The following is a 27,088-nucleotide window of genomic DNA, read 5'->3' on the forward strand; positions in this document are numbered from 1 at the left end:
CAGCCCTTGTGTTCTCACTTTCAACGTCTAACTACGGAATTAGTCCTAAGAAACAAATATATGTAAGCTTAAACTAAGGCAGATATTTTTTTACTTGATTATAAGATATAGCCAATTTATTAAGTCACTTCCCTCATAAATCTGCTACAACACTAATCAAACAGTGGAGCTTCAAATGTTTCATTGGGTTAAACCTAGCTTACATTTAGGAATATTCATTAAAAAAGGTGCAGTAGGAATCTTTTATAGAAATAACTTTTTTGAAACTGTCACTATATCCTGACAGTAGTACGTGAGACAGATAAGTTTCCCTCGCACCCGAAGATAAACAACCAATGAGAGGTGACAGTCTAGTCTGATGGGTGTTCACAGGCAGTGACGCTGCGTTAGACACTCCTCGGCTCTGATTGGTTGTTTTCCCTATGTCAGTAGGGGTACCAGGAGGAAGCAGAGGAGGGTTTTTTTTATTTCAATTTTAAAGAACATTTGCAAGTAAAGCCCTGCAGCCTGGAGGTCAGGGTTATGCACTAATGGCCACCAACTAAACTCTTCCGCCATCTGCTGGTGAATCTCGGGTTTACCATTCATCAGAATTTGTAGAAATCTTTATTCATAATTGTCAGCCAACAGTACATCATCCCCTTAAGGCCGTGACACTCTCATAACATTGGGAGGCAGCGCTGCAGTAGTTGTTAAAAACAGAGAGAAGTGAAATCCTAAAACCACCACGGGGATGTGGATACTTCATGGCCAGAGGTCCCTTTGAGTTGTTGAGCCCAGACAGAGAGAGTGTCACAGGTGCGGAAAATAAAAAAACTTCCCTAAAGTGTTGCTGGAGGATGTGCAAACCGCCCCAAATCCTCCAAAATAAAATTTTAAATGTTCAGTTTCATTTAAGAGGTCAACTCTCGTCACAGCATACCTGGGAGTTGTGCAATGCGGACATTTCTCCCGTTTCAACGTGTAAATAGATAAAAAAAGAGCCAACATAAATTAGGAAAACTAAAACGCAACAAACAGATGAGCTTTTGTTCTTCCCTATTTACAAAGTATTATTGAACAGGAGTCCGACCAGAACAAAACAATATTTCATCAGTCAACAGGCGAAGCTGTTACATTAATAAAACTAATAAAAAAGGCCTTGCACAGGTTGAAAATTGTTCAAAAGTTGGTACGTTTTTTTCTTCTTCTTCTTCAGATGTTGAGTCTGTCAGCAGCTCGTCCTTCAGCAGATGAAGTGGGCTGTACCCAGAAAGGTAAAGTGGTTGACACATTAGTAGACCGTGTTTGTTTAACTTCACTCAGATAGAAATAAGTGAATTAGCTTTTTAAAATGAACAAAAAAAAGGCCCTATTACAATATAGTGTGGGGGACACAAAAAGTAAAAAAAAAAAACTACAAACACTCTTTCCATTTCTACACACAAATTAGGTTCAGCCATCCTGAGAACAATCTGAAAATAATAAATACACCCTGGCCAGAATTATGGAGCATGGTTCGGTTGATTGAAGGTGTGTGTGTGTGTGTGTGTGAGACAGAGAGTCCAGGCTGTGTCTGTTGGTGTGTTAGTATCCTTGTAGTCCATTATAAATCTTCTGTACAGAGCTCTGCTTCAGAAGACTCTGAATACCTGCAACAGCAGAAAGATAAGTTAACAACAGCGACACATTTTTTTCTTTTTTTTCCACACACACACACACACACACACACACACACACACACACACACACACACACACACACACACACACACACACACACACACACACACACACACACACACACACACACACACACACACACACACACACACACACACACACACACACACACACACACACACTTTTTAAGAGAGTTTCAAATATCTGATACAGTAAGATACAAAAATGTGCCTTCATATTATTGGCTAAAGGTCTGACCATGTCTCTCAAATATTCGACACACAACGGATGACTGAAACTCCAAAAAATACATGTTTCAAGTGTTATGATGCAGTTCTGGTGATCCGTTAAATTTGACTTGGGTAGTGTAAACCCCAGCAGAATTTGAGTGAAGCAGTGGACGACAAGTTATCCTGACTTTTAGTTCCTAGTGTGGGTCAGAAATCACTGGACGCTACTTCTTCATGTTGTATATAGTTCTAAATAGTTGTCAATTTAGAAATGCTTGAATAAATGTGCTGCTTCTTGTTGTATATAGCTGTAAATATAAAAATGTAATGTTTGATTAAGGGCCCTGTCTTGCACCCGGCGCAGCGCAGCGCCCGACACAAGCGTCGTTGATAGTTTAAGATAGACGCAGTTGTCAGTTTCCCATCCAGCGCCCACGTTGTTTAAATAGCACATGCACCTGCGCCCATCTGTGCGCCCAAGGTGTGTTCAGGTGCATTCTGGGTGTATTGCTATCTTGAGGCAGTGGGGGGGGAAGTGATTGCGTCATTGACCAACAAAAACCTGGTCTAAAGTCAATAACGCAGCATTTCATTGTTATTTTAACAGCAAATTAGTGAAATGCTCCGAGGCTCGTGCACACAAAATGCTTGTCACACACACACAAGAATACAAATAAAAATATTTCGGTGCAAATCCTCCATCATAATAGCAATGTACCAAGGTAAAAACGCGCCTGGCTTTTAAAAGGGAATGGGAGATGATCTCGGTTTGGTTTATTGCATGTTACGCCCAAAACACACCTATGAATTAATGAAGACACTAAGTACAACCCTTTAGAACCAGGCGCCCGGCGCATGGACCCTTTTCTCTGCCGTCAAACTAGCAAAAGTGGATTTGGACACGCCCTTAACACCTGCGCCAGTCAAAGTTTCTATATCAGAAATATGGGTTTCTTTCAAGCAAATTGCCCAAAAATAACATGGATGGTTCATTCATTGAATTTTAGGTGTTTTATTCAATTTTACGGTATTCAAAAAAAGAAATTGAAAGGGTTTTAAAACAGTATCCTGACTGAACGTTGACAACTGAGATTATCCACTAACATCCGTTCTTCTGATCTTAACTATTAGTCAAAATAAGTCATCATTTCAAGTTTTTTTTTTCCATATAAATGGAGGTGTATTGACCATGAATTCAAAAAAATGTAAAAGTAAGTAGTAAAACTAGTGGTAACAAGTTGGTCGCAGTGGTGGAAGTTAAAAAAAAAAAAGTGCAGAAAAAAGCTAACAAAAACCTTGAAATAGCAACAAAGACTTGGGGGAACAACAACAACTTCAAATAAAGTGTTTAATAAAAAGGTTCATGGTCTTTGGATTAGGGTGGCACCTAAATAATGGTCGCAGCTGTAGCCGTGGTCCTGCTCCGTGCCCTGCTACGCCCTGCAACACCATGAACTACTACAACTACTATTTCTAGTCATAGTTCCATTATCTTTATTGTGACTATTATCGCCACTGTTCATCACACCCCCAACCGGCACCGTCAGACACCGCCTACCAAGAGCCTGGTCTGTCCCAGGTTTCTTCCTAAAAGGGAGTTTTTCCTCACCACTGTCGCACTAAATGCTTGCTCTTGGGGGAATTACTGGAATTGTTGGCTCTTATAGAGTGTGGTCTAGACCTACTCTGATAACTCTTGTTATGATTTGATACTATAAATAAAATGTAACTGTTCTAGGCTAAGTTATTTGTATGATACTGCAGTCTAAAAAAGGACATTAAGGTTGTAGTGCAGGCCATGTAGTAATACCAGTTTAATACTCTTTGTTACAAGTAAAACTCCTGCATTGAAAATGTTAACTACAACAGTATTAGCATCAATGTAAAAAAAGTGTAAAAAAAGTAAAATCACATCATGCAAAATAGGAATTGTTCCCAACACTGATCCTTCCTTTATTCTCACCCTCTTTCTGCTGTTCGTCGAGCTGCGTCTGAGGAAACTCCACATCGAAGGTGATGATGAGGGAACCTCGGATGTTGATGTTGTCAAAGTTTGGCAGGCCCTCTCCTTTCTTCCACATTCGAGCACCGGGCTTGGTGATCTTATCTCTCACTATATGGACCTGTCAGGCAAAGACTGATTCAATTCAACTGGCACATAACAGCCAAACACACACAGTAAGGCCTCCTGCACCCTGCCTGCGTGGCGTGAGCGTGGCGTTTCTGTTGCGTGTCCGTTGCGTGGTGGCTGCGTGGCGTTTTCTATGTCTTTGCACTCCAGAAACGTGTACGATGCGGCTCTGCTGCTGCTAGCCTTGTCTGTACACATGGATGTTTCCCATTGATAATGATTTGGATCACCCTTGTTCGACATACGGGGAGAGAGTTGTGGACATTTGCTGCGCTCAAGCAGTGGTATACTTCATGTTAAAGATAAATATATACGGATTTGATTACAGCAAAGACAACGTTGGCAGTATTGACGGCAAAATAGGCTACAGAATATTTCATTCTGTATTCTGACAGGTGCAAGGTTTGAAAATCGATAATTATAATTATTTTTTTTAAATTACATTTATATCAGCATTTATGTCAAAACCTCGAGACTTTCAAACATCAAACTGTCATTTATTAATATGTATTTGTGTCAAAACGACATATAAACATCTTTTCTTATTCTATTTTGCCTGGAAACGCTTCCAACACGCTTGCGTGTCGCGTGAAAAATAGGCGTGGTCCCATTTCTAGCGTTTTCACGACGAGCGTGTCACGCAGGCAGTGTGGAAGCTCTAACCTGTTAACCTTCAGGAACCTAAGGCCATTTTTACAATTACTTTTCCGCCTGGTTTTATTTTCTAAAAAAGCTTGTAAAACATCAACCCTGTTGTGCACAGTCAATCAATGTACATCATTTTTTTCAGGAAAAACTGGGCTATTAGCATATTTGTGCTGTAGTGAGGTCAATTGAATGTAAAAAAAAGGTTGTTTGACCTTAACAATATAAACGGACACGCCACGCAGCCAGTGTGCAGGAGGCCTAAGCTTCACGTATAGCAGCGTAGCGCAGCCTTTTTATTTCGCCGCCCATGTTATCCGATCTGTCCATTCATACCGGGCATGCTGCAGCGACAGTTTCGCCGTCTCCTCTATTTTCTTGCGCAAAACGCGAGCGTATGAGTCAAGCCAGGCAGGTAAGGATACTTAACAAAAATAAAACACAGACAGACAGACAGTGGAGAGGAGAAGGATTGGGTCTTGTGTTCTAACGGGAAAAGTATGAAGGGAAATGTCGCCGTTGAAGAGCCCCATATTAGTAAAAACACAAGGTATGTACAGAACCTTGTGCCCGTCCAAATGTGTGATGTCCATCTCAAAGCCGATCAGAGCCTCCACCAGGGAGATGGTGACGTTGGTGTACAGGTCATCTCCTCTGCGTTCAAACAGGGGATGCCTAAAAGGGAAAAGCATCCCCACGTCACATTACGGTGTGTCACTAATCGAATGTAAATCAGCAATAAAAAAATAAATTAAAAAAAAGTACATTCTTGCAAATCACACACAGTAAATACAGCGTATTCATACTTCAACACTTTGATGCGGAACCGTAGATCTCCAGGTTCGCCGTCGATGTGAGGTTCCCCTGTGGTCACACACACGAGAAGTCAACAACGTAGGTATTATTTGAAAATAACAATCACAAATAATTTTTTTTTTTATTAAGCTTCACGTAGCTTTACCTTCTCCAATGAAGGGGTACTCCATTTCATCTCTCACTCCTTGCTCAATTTCTACCTCCAGGGTCCTCTCTTCATTTACCAGCCTGTGATGAATACATAATAGAAAACATGGGTTGGTTTGAACTTCTATCCTAAATGTTAATTACACCTCTAATATACACTTAGTTGCCATTTTATTATTATTATTATTATTATTATTATTATTATTATTATTATTATTATTATTATTATTATTATTATTATTATTATGATGCCGCTGGAGCAATAGGGGCCACTCAAGACAATGCTTGGGATTCTAACAGCTGCGACGCATCGCGTCCCAAAGGTGGCTCTCGCTAAAAATACGCGCTAGGTCTATTTTTTTTTTGAGTCGCATGGCGTTGCACAGGCCGGGCAGGAAGTGGAACAGCAAGAGCATCCGGTCAATTTTCAAAATAAAAACACTGTGTGCCGACTCCTGATAGTGTATCATATACAGTATCTCACAAAAGTGAGTACACCCCTCACATTTTAGTAAATATTTCATTATATCTTTTAATGGGCCAACACTGAAGAAATGACACTTTGCTGCAATGTAAAGTATTAAGTGTACAGCTTGTATAACAGTGTAAATGTGCTGTCCCCTCAAAATAACTCAACACACAGCCATTAATGTCTAAACGCTGGCAACTAAAGTCAGTCCCCCCCCTATGTTAAATTCCCATAGATTTTTATTTTAAAACGCCAGTTATTTCATGGATCCAGGATACTATGCATCCTGATGAAGTTCCCTTGGCCTTTGGAATTAAAATAGCCCCCCCATCATCACATACCCTTCACCATACCCCCACATCATCACATACCCTTCACCATACCCCCACATCATCACATACCCTTCACCATACCCCCACATCATCACATACCCTTCACACCTATCATTACCCTTCACCATACCCACATCACATCCAACCCTTCCACCCTTCCCCACATATCCATACCCTTCATCATAACCCTCCCATCCACAGATACCCTTCCTTCCATCCTTACCCTTCCCACCCCACATCCATCCTTCCTTCCATCAAAACCCTCCATCACATACCCTTCCTTCCAACCCCCCATCATCACATACCCTTCACTATCCCCCACATCATCACATACCCTTCACCATACCCCCACATCATCACATACCCTTCACCATACCCCCAATCATCACATACCCGCCACCATACCTTTACATCATCCAGATTTTTTGTCACAACACTGTTTTAACAACTACAGTAAAACACAGACACAAATCTTTGACCCGTTGTCGTTCATCACCGGATTAAATGGAAGAAACCATTTAACTATGCAGACTACTTACTTTTAAAATGGTAGAAGCACAAATATCCAGGAAAAATTTACCAAATTGTCGGGCAGGCAAAACGCACCGCTTCTAAAAAAACGCTCCTGTGTGGTATGACCAACGGCAGGACAGAAGAAACCCACGGCGCAGCCGGAACTCGGCACATCTGTGCCTGGTGGAATCTAGATGTTAACCGAAAACTAACTCAGTCTAATACAACGGTCCTGCAATTAGAGCTGGCCGATATGGAGAAAATCAAATATCCCAATATTTTTGACCAAATACCTCGATAGTCGATATTGTAGTGTTGATTATTGGTGCTTTCACAAAATGTTCACACAATGAGATTCGTGATAAATAATCATCAGTTATGTTGATATGATGACTATGTGGGTAAAGGTAAATAATAGAACAGCTACAACAGTCTGGTGTGTTCAGAATGCAGCCTTGAAAACCAGGAAAAGACAACACTTGTGTCATATATCCAAAATTTAAGACGATATCTAGCCTCATATATCGATGTATTGCCCAGCCCTGCCTGCAATAAATCCTCCTTCATAACAAGGTTCTTATGTTCAGTGTTGTTGATTCAACTGGATGATCATTTTGGAGGCTGAATTGTATTGAACTTTCGCGGATTATATTTTCCTGGGGAAGCACAACATTTTAAAATGTCTGTTTAAATGTAAACTTACTTTACATTGGGACACTCATCGCACACCATCTCCTGAGTCATCTGGAAGCGGCCAGGTCCGAGCTGCGTCGTCCTCATCTCCTGTCTGCAGTTACACTTCCTCTTGCCGGGGGCTTCTTTGGCCACGGGCTTTACGCGCACCACCTGTGTGACACAGCAGCTTTTAGAAAAGATTATGAACTAAAAGTAAAAAACAAGTACATTTGCCGTTTGTAAATCCGATAAAATCAGCAGCCTTTGCAGTGGGACGGCTGCAACGCTTAATTTGACAACTTAAAAAAAATAAAAAATAAGATATCAGTGTCTGTCATTCCAACACCAATGTGTGTGACCAATTTCACTTTGGGTTAGAAATCAAATATGGATAGTAAGTGCAGATTATTAATTTAGAGAACAGGAGGTACATCCCATGCCCCTTATTTGATGGCTCCTCAGTCCTCGGCTGAACCAGAAGCTGTTCTGTTCTGTCCCTCCTCGGTGAAGGCCGTCTCAAAGCTCTTATTCCTGCCCCGAGGAGGGATCATTGAAGAGGGATCATCGAGGAGCGAGCATCAAGGAGCTATAGGCGAGGAAACAAGAGAGCAGCCTTCCTGGAAGCCATGCAGGTGGAGGAGTTTCTGACTCCGCCCATACAGCTGACAAATTCATGGGACGCTTCAGAGGAAAGGACGTCTCATCCCTCTATATATATATATATATATATATATATATAAAAAACATTTCCTTGTTTCCTCTCTCCTCGCATGATTTCCTCACGTCTCTCCCGTGCTTCCTCGGTGGGAGGGGCTCAGAGGCGAGGAAGGGAGGCAAGTGGAGGAGTCAATTTAAAAATGACACGAGACGCAGCTAGGATATCCTGCTCACCTCCACAAAGTTCCCAGAGTACACCTCTTCAAGCGTGACCTCCAGGTCTAGTGTGATGTCATTTCCTCTGGGGATGTTCCTGTCCTGTTGTTGTCTGTTGCCTCCAAACATGAAGCCAAAGTCACCAAAGAAGCTGCAGAAGGAGGACAGAGTAAGAGGAGACTTATTTTTTTAGAAGTATAGACGGCTCGATGGCGTTTTAAGACCAACCCCCCCAACGTCTCCTTCCAGACAGCGCTGCGACACCGATAAACAATGCACAATTTAACCTGTGATTTGATTCAGCATCATTCTATTACCACACATTTTTATAAAAACACTTGGCTTATAACAATTGAATGCCATTGCCAGTACATTTAATATCCGTGATTTTTGTTGAATGTTTGTAGCAAATGTCCCAGAAACAGAAGTTAATCTTGTAGACCAATTCCCCTGAAGGGTTGGTTCATCCTAACCACAAATGGTAGTAGCCTTTTCTGCATCTAGTTGTTGGTTAAATGTATCTTGCTCAAAATATAAAAAATTTAATTTAAAACAAACAACAACAACTCAAGAGCAACCAGAGTTTAAAATTAGTACCACCCACCAGCCAAATGATGGTAAAATATGCACGTGGCTGGAAGCTTTGCTACACTCACCAGCCAAAAAACAATAAGAGGCAGGTAGAAATTTAGCCATTCACTAGACATTTGGTTGGTGGACGGAAAAAAAGTTAATTTTGCAACCTGAGAGCAAGATTTATTTTTTAGAATCAGTGTGAAAATACTCTGGATAATCCACAGTACGAGAATGTCAACAGTATTTATTTGGTAAAAAAAAGTAGCTGCAGTGTAAACTGTTCACAGTGAGTTCTGTGGATTATTTAGATCAACCACAACGTTGTTTCTGGAAAAGACACATTGTGGATTAATTTTTTTACACGGTGAGCACCACAGACAAAGTTATATTCACATCAACTATAAGGCCTGTTCATTTAGATATAACAGGCTTAAGAACTCTTTCATACTTCAGTCTATCCTGTTGCTAAACCAAAATCTGTGTGCTGCCAATTTAGATCTGGACCCGAGGATATAACCAAACATGTTTCTTTGCGATGGCTGTTGATAGGTCTTCATCTTTGTACTATATGTGTAATTGTTCAATCGCTCTGTGTGTATTTTTCTTTTTATTTCTTCTTTTTGAGTAGAGCTGCTCGGGAACATAATGAATTTCAGTTCAAACTGACAATAAAGTTGTTATGATTGTATCGGGAAGAGGAAGAAAATGTGGGCAAATATCATCAAACTAGCTGCATGGCTGGACAGTACTAGGATCAAGGGATTGTTATTTTTTGGGGTGAAATGGCCCTTTAAGTGGCCCTTACTTACATTAGCTGTATGCAAGACAGTATCCCATTGGCTTTTACTTCTGTATAAAGCCAGCTGAGCTAATGAAACCAACCTGGAGAAGATATCGTTGTGTGAGCCGTGGTGACCCTCTTTGAGTCCATCTTCTCCGTATGTGTCATACTGTTTCCTTTTCTCCTCATCTGAGAGCACCTACAAAACCAACAACCTGTCAGTCACAGAACCAACACATTCTACACTGCGGTTTCAGTTCCCATTTCATTCAGCATGTGCAACCTTTTCAACGTAACGTAATCCAACACAACAATATTACAGAAACCTCAAACACCATCAACACTTTAACAGAACTTGGACATTAGAATATTTACAAAAGCAGTATTATTTACATAGTATGCTAAAATAAGATAGCACTGTATTCATCCCAAAATATGCAAATATGAAAACAGCACTAAAAAAGGTGCAAGTATAAAAATATCACTAAACCAATATTCAAAATGTAGATATAATGTCCACTCCTTGTATATCAAATCACACGACTATTTTTAGGAGCATGAATGTGAAAATATGATTGGAAAACACCTGCAAGATGTCATCTGAATCCACTCCCACTTATCCACGTCTGGCTTTCCTAAATGCCAGCTGTGTTGCGTAACAGCCAATCAGATGCAGCCACACGGTCTAGTCGACCAATCACAGTGACCGTGCTGTTTCCAACAACAACCAAATAGCTAGCGTACAACTGATTTTTTTTTTCTATCTTCCCCACACAATTAGCTACATATTTGAATAGGTCAGAGTTTCCTGGAAAGTATCTATGCAAATTAAACCATCCGTTGAGTCTGAGTTCACTGTGCCTCTCTTCAGCTATCCATCTCTGGCACCAGGAACACAACAATAGCTCTGTATGCTCCCACCTCATAAGCTGCTCCCAAGTCTGCAAATTTGTCCTGAGCTTTCGGGTCGTCCGGGTTTCTGTCGGGGTGTAACTGGAGAGCCAGCTTTCTGTATGCCTTCTTTATGTCCCTGATTGAGGCGCTCTTGCTCACTCCCAAGATCTGATAGAAATCTCGCCTACAAAGAGAGACAGAGTAACGTTATAGACGAACGTTAGCAGCGCCTATTATGGACGACACAAAGGGAGCGACACATGCCAAAGATAATAAAAGGCTTAGGTGTTAGATAACACTGTCGAAACGTCTACGGAGTGAAAAACACATCCAAACACTTATTAGCAAGTTAGCTCGGTGTGTGTGTGTGTGAGCCTGCTCCCAGTTCACTCCACACATGCATAGCTAACTGGTCTGGACCAATCACAGTGAAACATGTGTACCACCTGGCGATGCTGTCGTAACGTTCCAACCGACTTACCCCGCGAGCACCGCCGCGATAACATAAAGAAGCAGGCAGCACACATTGCAGAGAGTCATTCCTTTGGTAGCCATAGGTCCCCGTATTTCTAAAAAAAATAAATAAAAAGGAAGTGGCAAAAGAACAGCCGGCTTTTGAAGGTTGGAACCCGGCTACCAGACGCAAGCCTTCTTCCTCCTGTCAGAGAGAGAGCCCACCCTCGGGATGTCGGCGAATCCGCCTCTCAGCCGAAAACCCCGCCCACCATTAAAGAAACATCCTTTAATAACTTTGCTCCGAAGTGTTCAACATGATATATTAGGTAAATATAAATTAAAATAGACCAAAAATTGAATGGTTTCCTAAAGGGGCGTTCACAGCTTCGCGTGGTAATTCACCGCTTTCAGTTATTTCAATAAATTGAAGGTGGCAGAGAGGAAGCGGTTTGGACCCCGGCGGTAGTAGCTAAGCTAGGAATATATATGGAGCAGTTGCTGCCCACATGAATGAGCACAGAGTCCGCTCTGCCGCCCAGAGTTCACCCAAAAGAAGAAGAAGCGCGCTCCCGAGAGGTGCGCGCAACCGATGTCAGCTCTCAGGTCTCAGAGGAGGGCGCCAAATAGGAAGAACGGCAGATGCGTAATAAAATCCATCCATTCGGGTATGCCTCTAATCACAACAAACCGCATCACAACTCCTTCTCTTCTTTACGTTCACCTATGAGTGACCCATCGAGACGGAGCATCGCGTCGCCTGGACAAAGACAAAGGCTGAAAGTAAGTAAAAGACACCGTTGTCTCCCCAGTCTCATTGCTAACGTTAACGTTACATTGCTAGCTAACAGTAGCTAAGTTGAGTTAGCTATAGCTAGCTGGTGAGCTCTAACTAGTTTGGTGAAGTTGAACAGTTCGTTCATTCTTCCATCTAACAAGCTGTCCTCCGCCGCAACGGGAAGGGAGTTTTGTGCACATTTACTTGCTGTCTGACTGGATTAGTTTTAGCTCAGCTTGGTTAGCTGCCAAAACTATTTCCTAATTTCCTAAACTAATTCCAAGCAGGTGTTGATGACCTGAGCAGCAGGTTCTCAGTTGTCATGGGAGCCTCAAAGCATCATGGGGGACATTGCAGGAGAAATGTGCCACCATGATAAATACAAGACATGATATATGTTAAAGACTTTTGATTTCAGAAGGATATTATTATCATTGCATTAACCCTGTAACACTAACATCCACTTAGGGCTGTGCAATTAATCGAAATGAAATCGTGATAGGGCTGGGCGATAGGGAGAAAATCATATCACGATATTCTTGACCAAATACCTCTATCGATATATCGGCTATATTCTAGGGTTGACTATTGGTGCTTTAACAAAATATCTTCACACTTAGATTTTAGATAAAGAATCACCTGTAATGTGGACGTTATGTCTAAGTGGGGAAAAGGCAAATAATAGAACAGCTAGAACAGTCTGGTAAGTTCAGAAAAGTAAATCACTTTACTGTAATGCAGCCTTTAAAACCAGTAAAAGACACTTCTGTCACATCAGAATATTACTAAAATAAAAAAATTATTAAAATCTAAGACGATATCTAGTCCCATATCACGATATTTATATAATATTGATATATTGCCTAGCCCTAAATCGTGATTATGATTTTGGCTCCCAATGATCACAAAAACCGAATAATCGAGAAAAAATTATTTAGCTCATTACGTTTTGAAAGTAAACTCTTCTTTTCTCTTGTGTTCTGAATGAAAAAATAAAGTTTAAATAGGAAAAGTGCTAAGGAAAATTTCACAGTTGTTTTTTTTACTGTTGATTTATTTAACTTTTTCCACTTTTTTTTAAGTTCAATAATTGCAACATCTTTCCAGAAGTCAGAAGTTTTGTATCCTTTCCCTTTTAGACATGGAGGCAGACAGTGTGAGCATATGGCCACGCATGGAACCCTTCTTACTGGGTGCCCTGCAGGTGAATATAATCTATTTAATTTAATGATATCGCCCAGTGGATGCAAGTGTTTTCAAATAACTGGAATGAATGCCATTGTAGGTGGCTCCCTCCTCCAAACTCAGCCTGCACTATCTTCGTAAGATGGCGATCTACGTGCGAACACGGGACGGATGCTTCCCCATTTTGGGCTGGCCCATGTGGAAGCATATTGCCTGTGGAAAGCTACAGCTTCCAGAAGACCTCGCATGGCTCTACTTTGAGACCTTTGACCTTCTTGTAGGCCACACACCAGAGGAGAGGCTGGAGTGGGCAGAGTGTCTTTCCCAGTGCTCTTCTAAAAGCGAGCTGGACCAACAAAGGAACAAGGTAAAAAAAAAAAAAAATGTGTGGAGTACAATTGTGCAAATGGCTCAGTTTACCTAAGAATGTAATACTATCTCATAATCTCAGTTAACTCTTTCATGAGGGTGTGCTGTTCATTGTATTGTTGTGTGGTGCCCCAGGCAGAGGTTATTGTTGTTGTTTTTTATTAGATAGTGTAGATTAGGCAGGACATGGGGGAAGAAAGGGGATGCCAGGCAGCAAAGGCCCCACCCTGCTCTCCAATTTGAGTCTTCTCTTATGTTTCTTTTTTCTCCCTTTCACTCCAGTTGTCTGTGGACACAGTGCAGTTCCTCCTCTTCCTCTACATCCAGCAGCTGAACCGCATGTCTCTGCGCACCTCTCTGATCGGTGAAGAGTGGCCCAGTCATCGCACTCGCTCCCCCTCTCCGTCAGACCGAGAGGCCAAGACCAGCTCCCAGAACAAGGTCTTTGTCACTGTGAAAGACAAAAGAGAGACTGATTACATCATAACGTGTTTTGCAATATTCTGTAATCCAATATAGAGCTCAACAGTGACCGCCCACTTTTTCTTTTTTTTTAACTGTTCCAGAAGTGTTTTTCCCCTTCAATTGTTCCATTGACATTTCAAAAATTGCTTATATAAAAAGTTTTAACGTCTGGAACCAAGCCAACCAGCTACGAGAGAAAACATGACCATAAAACATTCGATTCGGCACAAAAAAACATTTTGAAAGCGGCAAAAAAGGCAAAGGTACAAGACTGTGTACATAAACTACCATATACTTCAATAGTATAAGCTCACTGTAGCCGTTCACGGTAAACACTTTCATGGTAACAGCAAGTTTGACCAGTCAAAGACATCGCTGTTACGCTTAGGATTGTGGGTAGTGTAGTATTTCTCTGTAAGATCGCAAATAAAACATGTTTTTCTTAAAACAAGGTTGATTTCATACAGACTTTAAGCTTCTACAGGAGCAGAAACGTCAGTTACAAAACCTCGTAGCTCGTGGTCCGTCTACCTCGGATGGTTTAGACATAATGGCTGATAATCAAAATCCTTATGGAGAAAATCAAATGGATTTTTACTTCCGGAACCACACTGTTGAGCTCTATTGCTCTACCTACATGTTTATGTTGAACGCTTTTTGTTTGTGTTTGGTTTCCCCAGAACTGGGACGATCAGGCCCACCTGTCATTTGTGCAAAGCCATCTAGCTGAGATTCTGGAGCTGCTGGTGGAGCCGGGCCAACTGTCCCAGTCTGGACAGGCCCTCAGAGATTGCCAGGTCTGTGGACAGTCCGAAAAACTGTTGAAAAGCTGTTGCATGCTTGTGCGTCGAATCGACGGCGTACCACTGCACACCACCGTAGCTCGACGTGCACCTCCAAAAATGTGTAACTTTGCGTCGAGGCGACGCAGACCGCAAGGACTGTGATTGGTCAACTCGTCCTGTGTGTTGATAGTCGCAGCCTACTGTGGGGGGTAGCAACACGCTAGTTCACTGACATCAGCTCTGCAAATAAACACGGGCATATTTTGGTTACAATGATGGGGTTATCTGTTTGTAAAGTGTCTGTATGTCAGTAACATTTTGAAATTAGCACTTCGCCAGCGAGCAGTACTTTGTGGGCAGTTGTCGCCCAAATAACCTCAGACTTATCGCCCCCTAGCGTTATGGCGGTGAAATGCACTGCGATGCAAAGCGACCCCGACGCAGAACTCAGAAAGGGTCACGACGCCGTAGCTACGGCGTGGAGTTGACGCAGAAGCATAAAACAGCCTTTACTTTACAGCAACCAACTCAAAGCTAGGGCTGGGCGATATGGAGAAAATCAAATTTCACAATATTTTTGACCAAATACCTCTAACAATATTGTAGGGTTGACTATTTGGTGCTTTCACAAAATATTTACACAATGAGATTTTTGATAAGTAATCATCAGTAATGTGGATATAATGACTAAGTGGGTAAAGGCAAATAATAGAACAGTTACAACAGTCTGGTAAGTTCAGAAAATGACATCACTTTACTGTAATGCAGCCTTTAAAACCAGGAAAAGACAACACTTATGCCATATTACGATATCCAAAATCTAAGACGATATCTAGTCTCATATCACGATGTCGATATATTGCCCAGCTCTACTCAAAGCCGCTATAATCAAATGACGACGTGACAGGTGTCTGTAGTTATAAATACTACAGACAATTATCACCTCAAGCTGTCTATAGCTGAATAGTTACTATACGTTTTTGCAGATACAATCGTCTGTGTTTTTTTTATTTTTATTTTGACTTGACTCTTATGATGCATTGTAGCTGAGTTTACAGTTGTGTTTTCATTTCCAGATATCTCTGGAGGCTGTGCGGAGCTTGGGCCTGCTCTTGGAGGGCTCCGCCTGCCACAGCCGAGCCGTTCAGCCCGTCCACAGGCTGCTGACCAAAGGTCTACTCCAGGCGCAGTCCGGCTACTCCACGCTCAGCCGCTCCTTCGCCCTGCACAAGCTGCTCTCGTGTCTCCAGCACAGCCTCACACTCAACCCCTTTGGGATGACTGCCTGCCTGCGATCAGGCAAGAAACTAGCCTGGGCTCAACAAGGTATTCTAAAATCTTCAATCTTCATTTAAAAAGTCATTTTGAGTGAAAAGAATTAAAAGTCAGGTACACAGAGTACACGTGGTGTCTTAAAAGTATTTAAAAAGCCATACATTTATATATTCTAAAATCAGGGCAATAATAAAGTATTGAATTATGTTTACAAAGTATAACATTTAATTTACAAAGGTCTTAAATTTTGTCTTGTCCTTTCGTAGGATTAAATAAAAAGTGAGTGTGTGTGTGTGTGTGTGTGTGTGTGTGTGTGTGTGTGTGTGTGTGTGTGTGTGTGTGTGTGTGTGTGTGTGTGTGTGTGTGTGTGTGTGTGTGTGTGTGTGTGTGTGTTCGTGTGTGTGTGTGTTCAGGTAAGTCCGTTTGGTGTGCCTTGGATGTTATACGACCGGTACGGTTTATGTCAGGGTTTTGCTTTACGCTCTTGACCATGGCTCTGGCGCGAATCAGTCATTTGTTAGGAGAAAAAAAACGAACCGGCTCGCACCGTGCTACTAACGGCTAATGTTAGCCTGTCGGCTTAAGCTGCTGACACACCAACCAGACGGCCGACCGTCGGCAGAAAAGGCAGTCGGACCGATCAGTCTCCTCGAGTTGGTCAAAGAAGCGCCTCGGAACACACCGAAGAGACGAGACGCAATACGTCTCCATAACAGCAGGCGGCGCTAATCTGTATTGTTGCCCAAAAAATGAAAACCGGCAGCTGATTGGACGATTGGAAATTCAAAGCCAGACTGTCATGGCGGCTCGTTCAGAATACGATCTCATATTGTACTAAAATAAACTAGTGAATAGTTCAAAACATTTTAAGCGAGAAATAGGCCGTGCAGTCGCTGAATCAAGGTCAGTTTAAAAGATTTTCGTCAGATTTTGAGAGACTCTAGTCACGCTCACCTCGCTCCTCGTTTCCGGGTTAGCACTCCACCAATCAGGTGGGTCATTTGAGTCCGACTGCTGGCATGGTGCACGTCAATAGGCAAAATGAATGCGAAGGCAGGCCTCGGAAGGGCGACAGACTCAAACGAACTTCCGCGAGACTGTGAAGAACGGCCGATTATCGCGTTGTGTCTTTCCTGGCCTTTAGAATAGTGTGAAGCTCTGGCCAGAGATGTGGACGAGGCTGGTGGCAAAGGTGCTGAGGTTAGCACAAACTGATTGCCGTGCGCGTCAGACATACCATGCCGAGCGCAAACTCGCCTCTGTAACGCTGCTTGATAAATAATTAATTTTTTTTCGGGCTTCAAATCCATACTGTTGGCCTTAAACTCCATCTTATGTGGCATTAAAACGCTTTTAAGTCTTAAATTTAACTTGGAGAATCCTGGCGTTATCCTGGTACAGTGTGAGAATGCTGTCGTCGCTCTCTCTCTACCGGTCTGTCGACATTTCTTTGACCCTGTTCTCCGTTGGTGCATCCTAGTGGAGGGGACCATGAAGAGAGCCAAGATAGCCCGGAACACCCACATGGCTCCACCTGGCAGTAAGATGGTGCTGATGTCGCAGGTCTTCAAACAGACCCTGGCGAAAACCTCCGACAAGCTGACCGGTGCCAACATCAAAATCCACAGATGCTCCGACTCCTTCATATACCTCCTCTCCCCCCTCAGGTAAGGTCGGCTTCCATGTACATGGCGTGTGTTCCAAATTGTTGGGAAGGTAAGACGGAGGACGGCCAATTACTTCACGTCCTGCGGTCCTGTGCTAAAGGTCCAGGGATTTTGGACCGGGATACCTGATAACCTATGTGGGATTGCAGGGACCCAGGTTACATTCAGGCCCAGATTATTTGTTCTATGAGGTAGATGGATAAGTACATAAGAAGCTGGGTCCAGACTAGTGTCGTGATAGCCAGACAGATTCTTTTTGGGGGTGTTGATATGTTCATGTTGCAAATTGTGTGTTGAGTTAAAGTGATGGTTCGGAGTAATTTCACCCTAGGGTCCTTTGCACCATGACCTCGAGCCAAACAACCCCCCAGAAGCTTTTTTCACCTGGGTCAAACATTGGGAGAGTTAGCGTAGAGTAGCGTTAGCCGCTTAATAGCTTAGCGCAGGGGATAATGGACCCACGTTTGTATCTCGTAAGTTACCCCACTAATAATGCCCGAAATGATACCAAACGTCTACAAGTAGTACAAATAGGTTATGTACTCATAAAACTATGGATTGGAAAGTTTGTAAGTACACCAGAAGTTTATGTAAATAACACTTGCCTGCTGGCTTCTGCTCTCTGCTGCTGTTGTTGTTGCTGCTGTAAGACGAGTGCTTAGGGACATCTACAAATTACAACACCGAAAAGAGTAAGTGCTGTAGTATAACTAGCAGGAGACAAGTAAGAATTGAGGTAAGTTTGGAGACATTACCTTATTTAATCATAAAATTAATAAATATTTTTGTTGTATCTCTTTTCGGTGTAGTAATTTGTAGACGGCCCTAAGCACTCGTCTAACTGCAGGTAGCAGCAGCAGCAGCAGAGAGCTGAAGAGAGCAGGCAAGTGTTCATAAACTTCTGGTGTACTTACAAACTTTCCAATCCATCGTTTTATGAGAGCATAACCTATATATACTAGTGTAGAAGTTTGGTATCATTTCGGGCATTATTAGTGGGGTCATTTACGAGATACAAACGTGGGTCCATTAGCCCCTGCGCTAAGTGATTCAGCGGCTAACGCTACTCTACGCTAACTCTCCCAATGTTCGACCCAGGTGAAAAAAGCTTCTGGGGGGTGTTTGGCTCGAGGTCATGGTGCAAAGGACCCTAGGGTAAATTACTCCAAACCATCACTTTAAGAAAAATAAAAATAAATTGGCTGTAATATGAACTTGATGAATGGGTTTTGTTGCGTGTGCTCCTTCAGATCCGTCAGCGTGGACAAATGCCGGGACTGCACACTGGTTCTGGGCCCTGTTGAGACCAGCGTCCACATCCACAGCTGCCAGAACCTGCGGGTGGTGTGCGTGGCCGGCAGGATCGCCGTCGGAGTCTCCTCCCATTGCACCATCCACGCCTTGACGCCCACCTACCCCTTGCTCCTACCCGGAAACACGGACCTTACCCTGGCGCCTTACCACACCTTCTACCCCTCCCTGGAGGATCACATGGCCAGCGTGGGGCTGGCCGTGGTCCCCAACGCCTGGGATCGACCCTTGCTCCTCGGGGCCGAGGGCCTCGCCAACCCCTCGCCCAACGCGTCCTCCAACCCGGACCCCGCCTGCTACCGGCTGCTGCCCCCGGCCGAGTTCCACACGCTGGTTGTGCCTTTCCAGATGGAGGGCGACACGTGCGAGGTGCCGGGAGGGTTGCCTCCTCCGTACCAGGCAGCGGTGGACGAAAAGCAGAAGAGGATACAGAACTGGCAGAAGACTGTGATGGCTGCCCGGCTGAACAAGTGAGTGGCAAGTCAGGAGCTCTTTAGAGATGCAACGATTAATCGGTTAATCAAATAGTTGGCAACTATGGGATTGAATGAGGACCAGCAATATGTGGGGTAAATGGGGGTGGGGGTTGGAGAGGTAGGCGGATGGGGTATAATCAATAAGTTTTGAGGGAAGCATAGTATGTAAAAGTTGAGATGAAATTCTGATGAAAGTTATTTTGATGAATTTGTTTGTTTTTTTTCATTGTTTTTTTTCACCCTTATCTGATGTACTTCCTGGTACCTAATCGTGATGACCCACAGAAATTAATTAAAAAAATAAATAAAAATTAGTTGTCAACTATAAAAATCAATCCACAACTATTTTGATAATTGGTTTGAGTGATATTTTTTTTTTTTTTTTACACAAAAAATAGGAAAACTTCTCTGGTTCCAGCTTCTTAAATGTGAATATTTTCTAGTTTCTTCTCTCCTCTGTGACAGTAAACTGAATATCTCTGAGTTGTGGACAAAACAAGACATTTGAGAACGTCATCTCGGGCTTTTGGGAAACACTGATCCACATTCTTCACCATTTTCTGACATTTTTATATAGACCAAACAACTAATCGATTAATCAAGAAAATAATCAACAAATGATCGTTAGTTGCAGCCCTAGACCTCTGCGCACCATAATTAATAGGTGGAATAATTTGATAGGCAATCTAATATCACTTAAAACACGCATGTGCATAAATAAGTTTCAATATTCCATTTATCCAGCGTACTACTTTAATCAGTGGAAAGTTACAACCGAACGGCCATTCCAAAAAATCAATACGACTGTGAGTAAGCCACTCAGCTGGTGAGATGTTATGGAGTTCAGTGATGGCATGGTGTCGGAAAAACTGGCTCCAGGCACGCTACACTCTACCTAACCCTGACAGCACAGGGGAACTCATCACACAATATAAGGGGGAAATCTGTTTATCGATTCCTATATCACAGTTTTATTAACACTAATCTCTCCCACATCCCGGCTCTTTCCTGCTCTGTAGGCAGGGTTTCAAAAAGTCTAAAATTTCAAAGTTAGGCCTTTTAAAAAAGTATTGTGTTCTATGTCTTAAATCATTTTAAACCGCTTTTTAATTTTCCTCCGTCCATATAACACTTCCTCTAATGCTCATTGAAATGCTCCCGCAGCGCTTTAGAATGTTTTTTTTTTTTTTTTTATTATTATTATTATTATTCTATAGTATTGTAGTATTTTCTTTCGCTAGTCTAAATCTAATTTGCTCTATCACGACTACAAATGAATGAGCGGAGGTGCTCTGGGTCCTCCACACGGCGAAGAGACACCAGTCCTTTAATGCAAAAGAGGAAATCAGGGAATTATTTTAAGACGATGTTTACGGACTCTGACATCTGACGTTTTGATGTTTTATGATATAGATCTGAAAAAGAGTCCTGCACACTGACCATTACGCAAGCAATAATTTATTTAGAAAAATACGTTTCGGTCTTAGACCTTCATCAGGTAAATAGATATAGATCTTAAATTTCATTCATTATGGTCGGAACTACCGTTTTTTTTTTTTCTTCTTTTTTCAACCTGGACCCTATTCTTCTGTTTTTTTTTTGCCAAAACGGCTTTTCATAGTTTTATTTTGTTTGTCGACTTTGAATGAAGCGTATTTTATGACGCTAAAATGACTTTACTTACATGGATTCTGGTGGCTTTAGCGAACGCAATTTCGGAGGTTAGGTTTAGGTTTAAAAAAAATGTATATCTTACTCTTTAACATAAAGGTCGACCTCCTTAGAAATCCTTTCCATAATGTAGTCCGACACTTAGAATATTAATCTGAGCCTGACGTTGGCAAAGCGTAAAAACAAGCTGCACGTTACACTGTAGCTTGTTTCGCCGCTGCCGAGCCCGACTGCAGCGAGCTTGCTTAATACTGGACCAGTGTCAGAGATTGCTGTTTCCATCAGTCACTCAGACACAGAAACATAGGAAAATAGGGTCAAGGGTGAGGAAAAAAAAACAAAAAACCCAGTAGTAACCATTTTAAATAGGTCTCAAAAGCTCATGCCTTTGACTCGGTGACAGCAGCAGGAGCCCTGGTTGGTTATTCCTCGTTTGTTTTCCTGTTGTAACCGATTTCTCCTTTCTGGTCTCCAGGGAGCAGAAGCGGCAGTTCCAGGAGTTGGTGGAGGTCAAGTTCCACGAATGGCTTCTGGCAACAGGGCACAGGCAGGAACTCGACAGCCTCATCCCACCCACGATGGCCTCTTTAAAGGACTCCAACGGGCCGGCAACGGACACGACACGAGTCAACGATACCAGACATATTAGGAGTGGACAGGCGGTGGGACGGTCACCGATGGCTTGTTGAATGTTAGCCTTGTTTGGAGCTTAATGGAGCTGGAGCGTCTTACTGACGCTTACTGACATTTGGAGCTCCTGTAAGTTCAAAAACAAACCGACGAGTGCGTTTAGTGCCAGTATTATTGTACAGTATGCTTGTGGTTATTTACAGCTCACTCTGGTAAGTCTGGAGCTGTCTGATTCAGCTCTATTTTCTTTTTTTTTTTTGCAACGCTGAAAGACTGTGTGGGCTGCTTTACAAGTCCTTAAGAAAAAGGCAGCTATGTCCAAGCCAAGTATGGAGTGGATTGGCATGTTGTAAAACAACATTGCAAGCACCACTTCCTTTGAGGAGAGCTTTAGGCACAGGTACACAGGGTGTAGCATTTGTGAAGTCGCCACAGGCTTCTAAAGGGACCTTTTGAAAAAGGCTTAGATTTGAGTTTACAGCTGAAAATCTGTAGCTGGCGGAGATTAAATTTGGCGCAGCCGAGGGAGGGACGAGGCACTGATTGACTTTCTGCTGAGAAACCTGTCTGTTTATGCCCTAAAAACGTGTTCTCTTGACGCACCAATAGCTCTTCACTTCACTTTTTGCGTCGGATGTTTTGGAGTCGGCATTTAGTGGCCATTACAGGAGCTTAAACTTAAAGCACTTGCGATTTGGTATCGTCTGCACTCTGCTTCAGGGGAAGCCGTGGCTCGCGTTCCTGGAGAGCCATGACTGCTGTAAACACTTGGGCTCTCTTTCTATACAGCCGGGAGAGATTGTCAACATTTCTTCCCAAACTGGGCCCAGCCTACATATGTACATGCTATTTTCTGGAAGAAAAAAAAAAAATAAGTGCATTAAAAGATAGAGAATGTAGATGCTAAATAACTCTAGCAATTTGGATATGGACCTTTTTCACAGCAGACATTTTTGACTTGTCATAGTAGGAAAAGCACAGCTGAAACTGATAACCTTAACGATGGCTCAGTTCCATCAAGTGTCCCAGTGAGCTATTTCAGTGAGTCAGCATGCACAATACCAGGACCTCTCCTAAGTGGAATGCAGCCATCAGTAATGGTTTAATACCAGGGCCTCTCCTAAGTGGAATGCAGCCATCAGTAATGGTTCTGAATACACCTGTGCTTTTCCTACTATGACATGTCAACATGTCTGCCGTGAAAAAGGTCTATTAAGAACATGTTGCAGTGCACTGACAGGTACTAGCTCAGGTCATAGTATTTTTGTGTTAATAGAATATATATATATATATATATATATATATATATATATATATATATATATATATATATATATATATATATATATATATATATATATATATATATATATATATATATATATATATATATATATATATATATATAAAAATAGGAATCAAGTGTTTTTCATTATGGAAAAAAAAAAAGGAGGGAATTAGGGCTGGGCGATATGGAGAAAATCAGATATCACGATATTCTTGACTCGATATCGCGGCGATATTCTAGGGTTGACAGTTGGTGCTTTAACAAAATATGTTCACACTTAGATTTTAGATAAATAATCATCATTAATGTGGATATAATGACTAAGTGGGGAAAGGAAAATAATAGAACAGCTACAACAGTCTGGTAAGTTCAGAAAAGTACATCACTTTACTGTAATGCAGCCTTTAAAACCAGGAAAAGACACTTATGTCATGTCACGATATTACGATATCCGAAATCTAAGACGATATCTAGTCTCCTCTCACGATATCGATATATCGACATATTGCCCAGCCCTAGAAGGAATATTAACATAATTTATTGTAGGTGCGTGATACCGTCCAAACTGCCAGATTGTATGTGGGTAAAAGAGGAAGTTAACACTTGTACACTGCTCTGCATTGGCTAAATATTTCAAGCAAGATGTATTTTAATTTTTTTGCCAGACCCCAATTATTTCTGTTGTAAAAGCTTTTTGTTTATGCTGCATTTGGCTTTCGATTCCCTTTGTATCATGCACCAAGCGCTTCAACACGGCTTTCTCGCCCTCAAAACAGTCTAATTAAATAAGTAAAAGTCTACGTCTTACGTAGGAGTTAACATTTGGTTTGGGCCAACAGTGCCGAAAAAATTGTAATAAAAAAAAAAAAAAAAAGTCACCTTGCCTTTTAGGGCTTCTGTAGATCTTTAGCTGTCAGAAGGAACTATTTGCTCTAACACCAGTGACTGCTGTGTGCTAAGACATGACACATGGTGCAGTGATTCATGGCCAATGTATCCTACTTTTTCTTCAGTACAACCGAAATAGCTCATTTGCCAAATGAGGCGAAATTGAACAAGCTTTTGGTCAGTTTGCAGAACAGATGTCTATATGTTTATTTTTTTGTAATGATTTTCTTGTATAAATATGTATATTTTAGCATTATAATAAGATTATTTTTCATAAATCTACCCTGTCTTCTATGTTTAGCATTTAATACCTCCAAGTGTACTTCAGCCCGTTTAGCTTCCTATTTCCACTCATTACAACATGCTAACTTTTCACAGATTGGGACATTACGTACAACACAACTGCTGCATGGGACTTCAGTGCAGCATTTGAATAAGTTATGGGAAGTTAAGGGACGATGGACTTGATAAAAAATAAAATATGAACTTTTAAAATGCTGTTACAATATTACTGTAACCGTGTTCAAACTGCTGGATTGTGTCTCTGCATTTTTAAGATGTGATTACACTTTAAAATGCCGTACTGCTGGAAAACCTTTCCTCTCATTTGATTTGAACACACGCACCTCTATGCAGTTACTATGCGAAGAGCACAATATAGTTTATCGAAAAATTTAAATAAAGGTTTTGACTAAAACCGGGCTGCTTATTGTTTTGATTTTGTCCTTTTTGTGCTCCATATTTGGTAAGAACCATAGCACTACATGTATTTGTTTATTCTGTGGTTATGTTTCACTGCCAGTGGTCGAATATAACTACAGTACATTTACTCAAGTACTGTGCTTTAGTAGAATTCTGAGGTACTTAAGAGTATTTACATTTTGTGCTACTTTATATTTCTACTACATTACATCTCAGAGGCAGATATTGTACTCTCTCCTCTATATTTATTTGACATTAGTTACTTTGCAGATTAAGATTATTAACACAAAATCTAATCCAACAAATAAATGATAACGTCTCCGTCGGGCAGAAACCTTGTATCTCCATTCAACATTTTATTTCATAAATCAACGCTATTGGTTAGGGCTGCACGATAGGAGGAAAATATCGAATTGTGATTATTTTGACTGATATTGCAATATGATTCACGATATTGGAGGGAATGATCGTTTTTTGTATCATTCTCATATATATATATAAAAAAATTGAAATAATTTTTTTTTTGTGAGGATCTGTACCAAACCAATATTTTCTCTGTAGGAGAGGATTTGTAGCCCGGGACGTCTCTGCAGCACCACAATACTTCATTCAGAACGGTTTGACACATATTTTGCCTTTAACAAATATTGCGCCCCCCTGCAATTTGGATATTGCACCAGTCCATATTGCGATTTCGATAAAATTGCGATTAATTGTGCAGCCCTACTATTGGTCACCCTTTACGTCTGTCGGTGGGTTTTTACAAATATCTATATAACCGTTGAGAGGTAAAATAGATGAATGACATATTTCAATATTAAAATATATCAAATTAGCCTTTTTTCATTTCCTTGGTTTTTACCATAGACTGTATATTATTAATATTAACTGTCTATGGTTTTTACCCAACAGCGACGTTGGTTACGATCCCCAACAGTATATAAAATAGTTAAAATTTGCTCCACCTTTACTAGTTGCATCATTAATGCATCAATAAATATAATGCAGTAATATATATTATTCTGATATGGCCCATTCTGCATAAGGAGTACTTTAACTTTTTGTTCAGTCAATCCACTAAGTGTTTAATTGGCTAATCAGCTCGGCTGTTCTTGTAGGCCGTTATATTGTTGGGTAGTTTAATTTATAATAAAACAGATTTTATAAACTACGTGTGTTTTGTGTGCAAAGATCTTAATTTGTAAAGTACACTGAACAAAATTATAACCGCAACACTTTTGTTTTTGCCCCCATTTTAGAGTGGCCTTTTATTCTGGCCAGCCTAAGGCACACCTGTGCAATAGTCATGCTGTCTAATCAGTAGGGGTGTACAAAAAAGTCGATTCACATTTGTTTCGCGATTCAAGCTTTACCGATTCAAATTCGATTCATAGAATTCCAAAAATCGATTCATATTTTTTTATAAAAAAAAAAAGAAATTTAATTTTTTTTATTGTATGTCTACTGCAATCACATGGGAAAAGTAACCACATGTACATACTGTTAATCTTTTTTTTTTTTAATGGAGAATCGTTTCTGAATCAAAAATTTATTTTGAATCGAATATTGAGCCTAAAATTCAATATCGGATCAAATCGTGACATTTTCTGAATGGTGCACCCCTACTAATCAGCATCTCGATATGCCACACCTGTGAGGTGAAAGGAGAAGTTCTCATTAACGCATATTTAGACAGATCTGTGAACATTTGAGAGATATAAGCCTTTTGCGTACAAATTCTTAGATCTTTGAGTTCAGCTCATGAAAAATGGGGGCAAAAACAAAAGTGTTGCGTTCATAATTTTGTTCAGTGTAACTCGTAACTAAAGCTGTCAGATGAATGTAGTGGCGTACAAAGTACAATTCTCTCCTAAAATGTAGCAGAGTAGAAGTAGAAAGTGGCATGAAAAGAAAAAGACTCGAGTAAAGTACAAGTACCTCAACATTTGTACTTAAGCACAGTATTTGAGTAAATGTACTCAGTTACATTCCACCGCTGTGTTTACTTAAATATAGGATCTGAATACTTCCTCCACCAGTGAACACCGCTCTGTGTTCATCCATAATGCAGAAAGAAGTCATGAGTTGGCAGGTCTTCACCTGGTGGGGGCAAGCTGGTGGAGCTGGCACGTGTAACGTGGTGCGAGAGCGTGTGTGTGTGTGTGTGTGTGTGTGTGTGTGTGTGTGGGCACTGGACCCAGCCAGTAGAGAAGTGGGGTGAATGGACGCTAACCATGCCCGGCCATTATGGCCGTAATCCTTCCTCGCTTTTCTGGAAAAACTGAATAGCACTAGAATCACTGACTCAATTTTTGGATCTCATTTTCATGACAAAGCGATTGTTCCCCCCTTTTTTTTTTTTTTTTGCTTCCACTGTTGCTGTTTATAAACGTGGGGGGGGG

At 41.3% G+C, this 27,088-nt stretch overlaps 2 protein-coding genes across 2 annotated transcripts; one reads left to right on the top strand and one right to left on the bottom strand.

Moving 5' to 3' along the window:
- Positions 1-587: 587 nt before the first annotated feature.
- On the bottom strand, positions 588-11,499 carry dnajb11 (DnaJ heat shock protein family (Hsp40) member B11). Its single transcript, XM_039818199.1, has 10 exons — positions 11,225-11,499; positions 10,771-10,927; positions 9,951-10,048; positions 8,511-8,643; positions 7,648-7,790; positions 5,629-5,711; positions 5,474-5,531; positions 5,231-5,342; positions 3,855-4,014; positions 588-1,631 (listed from the first exon to the last, which is right to left on the bottom strand). Exons 1-10 carry the CDS (start codon positions 11,296-11,298, stop codon positions 1,567-1,569), a joined length of 1,083 nt encoding a protein of 360 aa, XP_039674133.1. The 5' UTR covers positions 11,299-11,499; the 3' UTR covers positions 588-1,566.
- A 273-nt stretch (positions 11,500-11,772) lies between these two features.
- On the top strand, positions 11,773-22,833 carry tbccd1 (TBCC domain containing 1). Its single transcript, XM_039818198.1, has 9 exons — positions 11,773-11,979; positions 13,114-13,178; positions 13,260-13,526; positions 13,811-13,969; positions 14,674-14,790; positions 15,855-16,104; positions 17,534-17,720; positions 18,971-19,501; positions 21,654-22,833. Exons 2-9 carry the CDS (start codon positions 13,116-13,118, stop codon positions 21,865-21,867), a joined length of 1,788 nt encoding a protein of 595 aa, XP_039674132.1. The 5' UTR covers positions 11,773-11,979; positions 13,114-13,115; the 3' UTR covers positions 21,868-22,833.
- The last annotated feature ends 4,255 nt before the right edge of the window (positions 22,834-27,088 follow it).

The sequence above is a fragment of the Perca fluviatilis genome, chromosome 12 (assembly GCF_010015445.1).
Source record: "Perca fluviatilis chromosome 12, GENO_Pfluv_1.0, whole genome shotgun sequence".
NCBI classification, from domain to species: Eukaryota; Metazoa; Chordata; class Actinopteri; order Perciformes; family Percidae; genus Perca; species Perca fluviatilis.

Coding starts and splice junctions, on each gene's coding strand:
- dnajb11 (XM_039818199.1), bottom strand. CDS start 11,298: ATGGCTACCAAAGGAATGACTCTCTGCAATGTGTGCTGCCTGCTTCTT. Junction 10,928..11,224: donor ATCGCGGCGGTGCTCGCGGG/GTAAGTCGGTTG, acceptor CTCTCTTTGTAG/GCGAGATTTCTATCAGATCT. Junction 4,015..5,230: donor CACATTTGGACGGGCACAAG/GTTCTGTACATA, acceptor TTTGCCTGACAG/GTCCATATAGTGAGAGATAA.
- tbccd1 (XM_039818198.1), top strand. CDS start 13,116: ATGGAGGCAGACAGTGTGAGCATATGGCCACGCATGGAACCCTTCTTA. Junction 13,179..13,259: donor TCTTACTGGGTGCCCTGCAG/GTGAATATAATC, acceptor ATGCCATTGTAG/GTGGCTCCCTCCTCCAAACT. Junction 19,502..21,653: donor ATGGCTGCCCGGCTGAACAA/GTGAGTGGCAAG, acceptor TCTGGTCTCCAG/GGAGCAGAAGCGGCAGTTCC.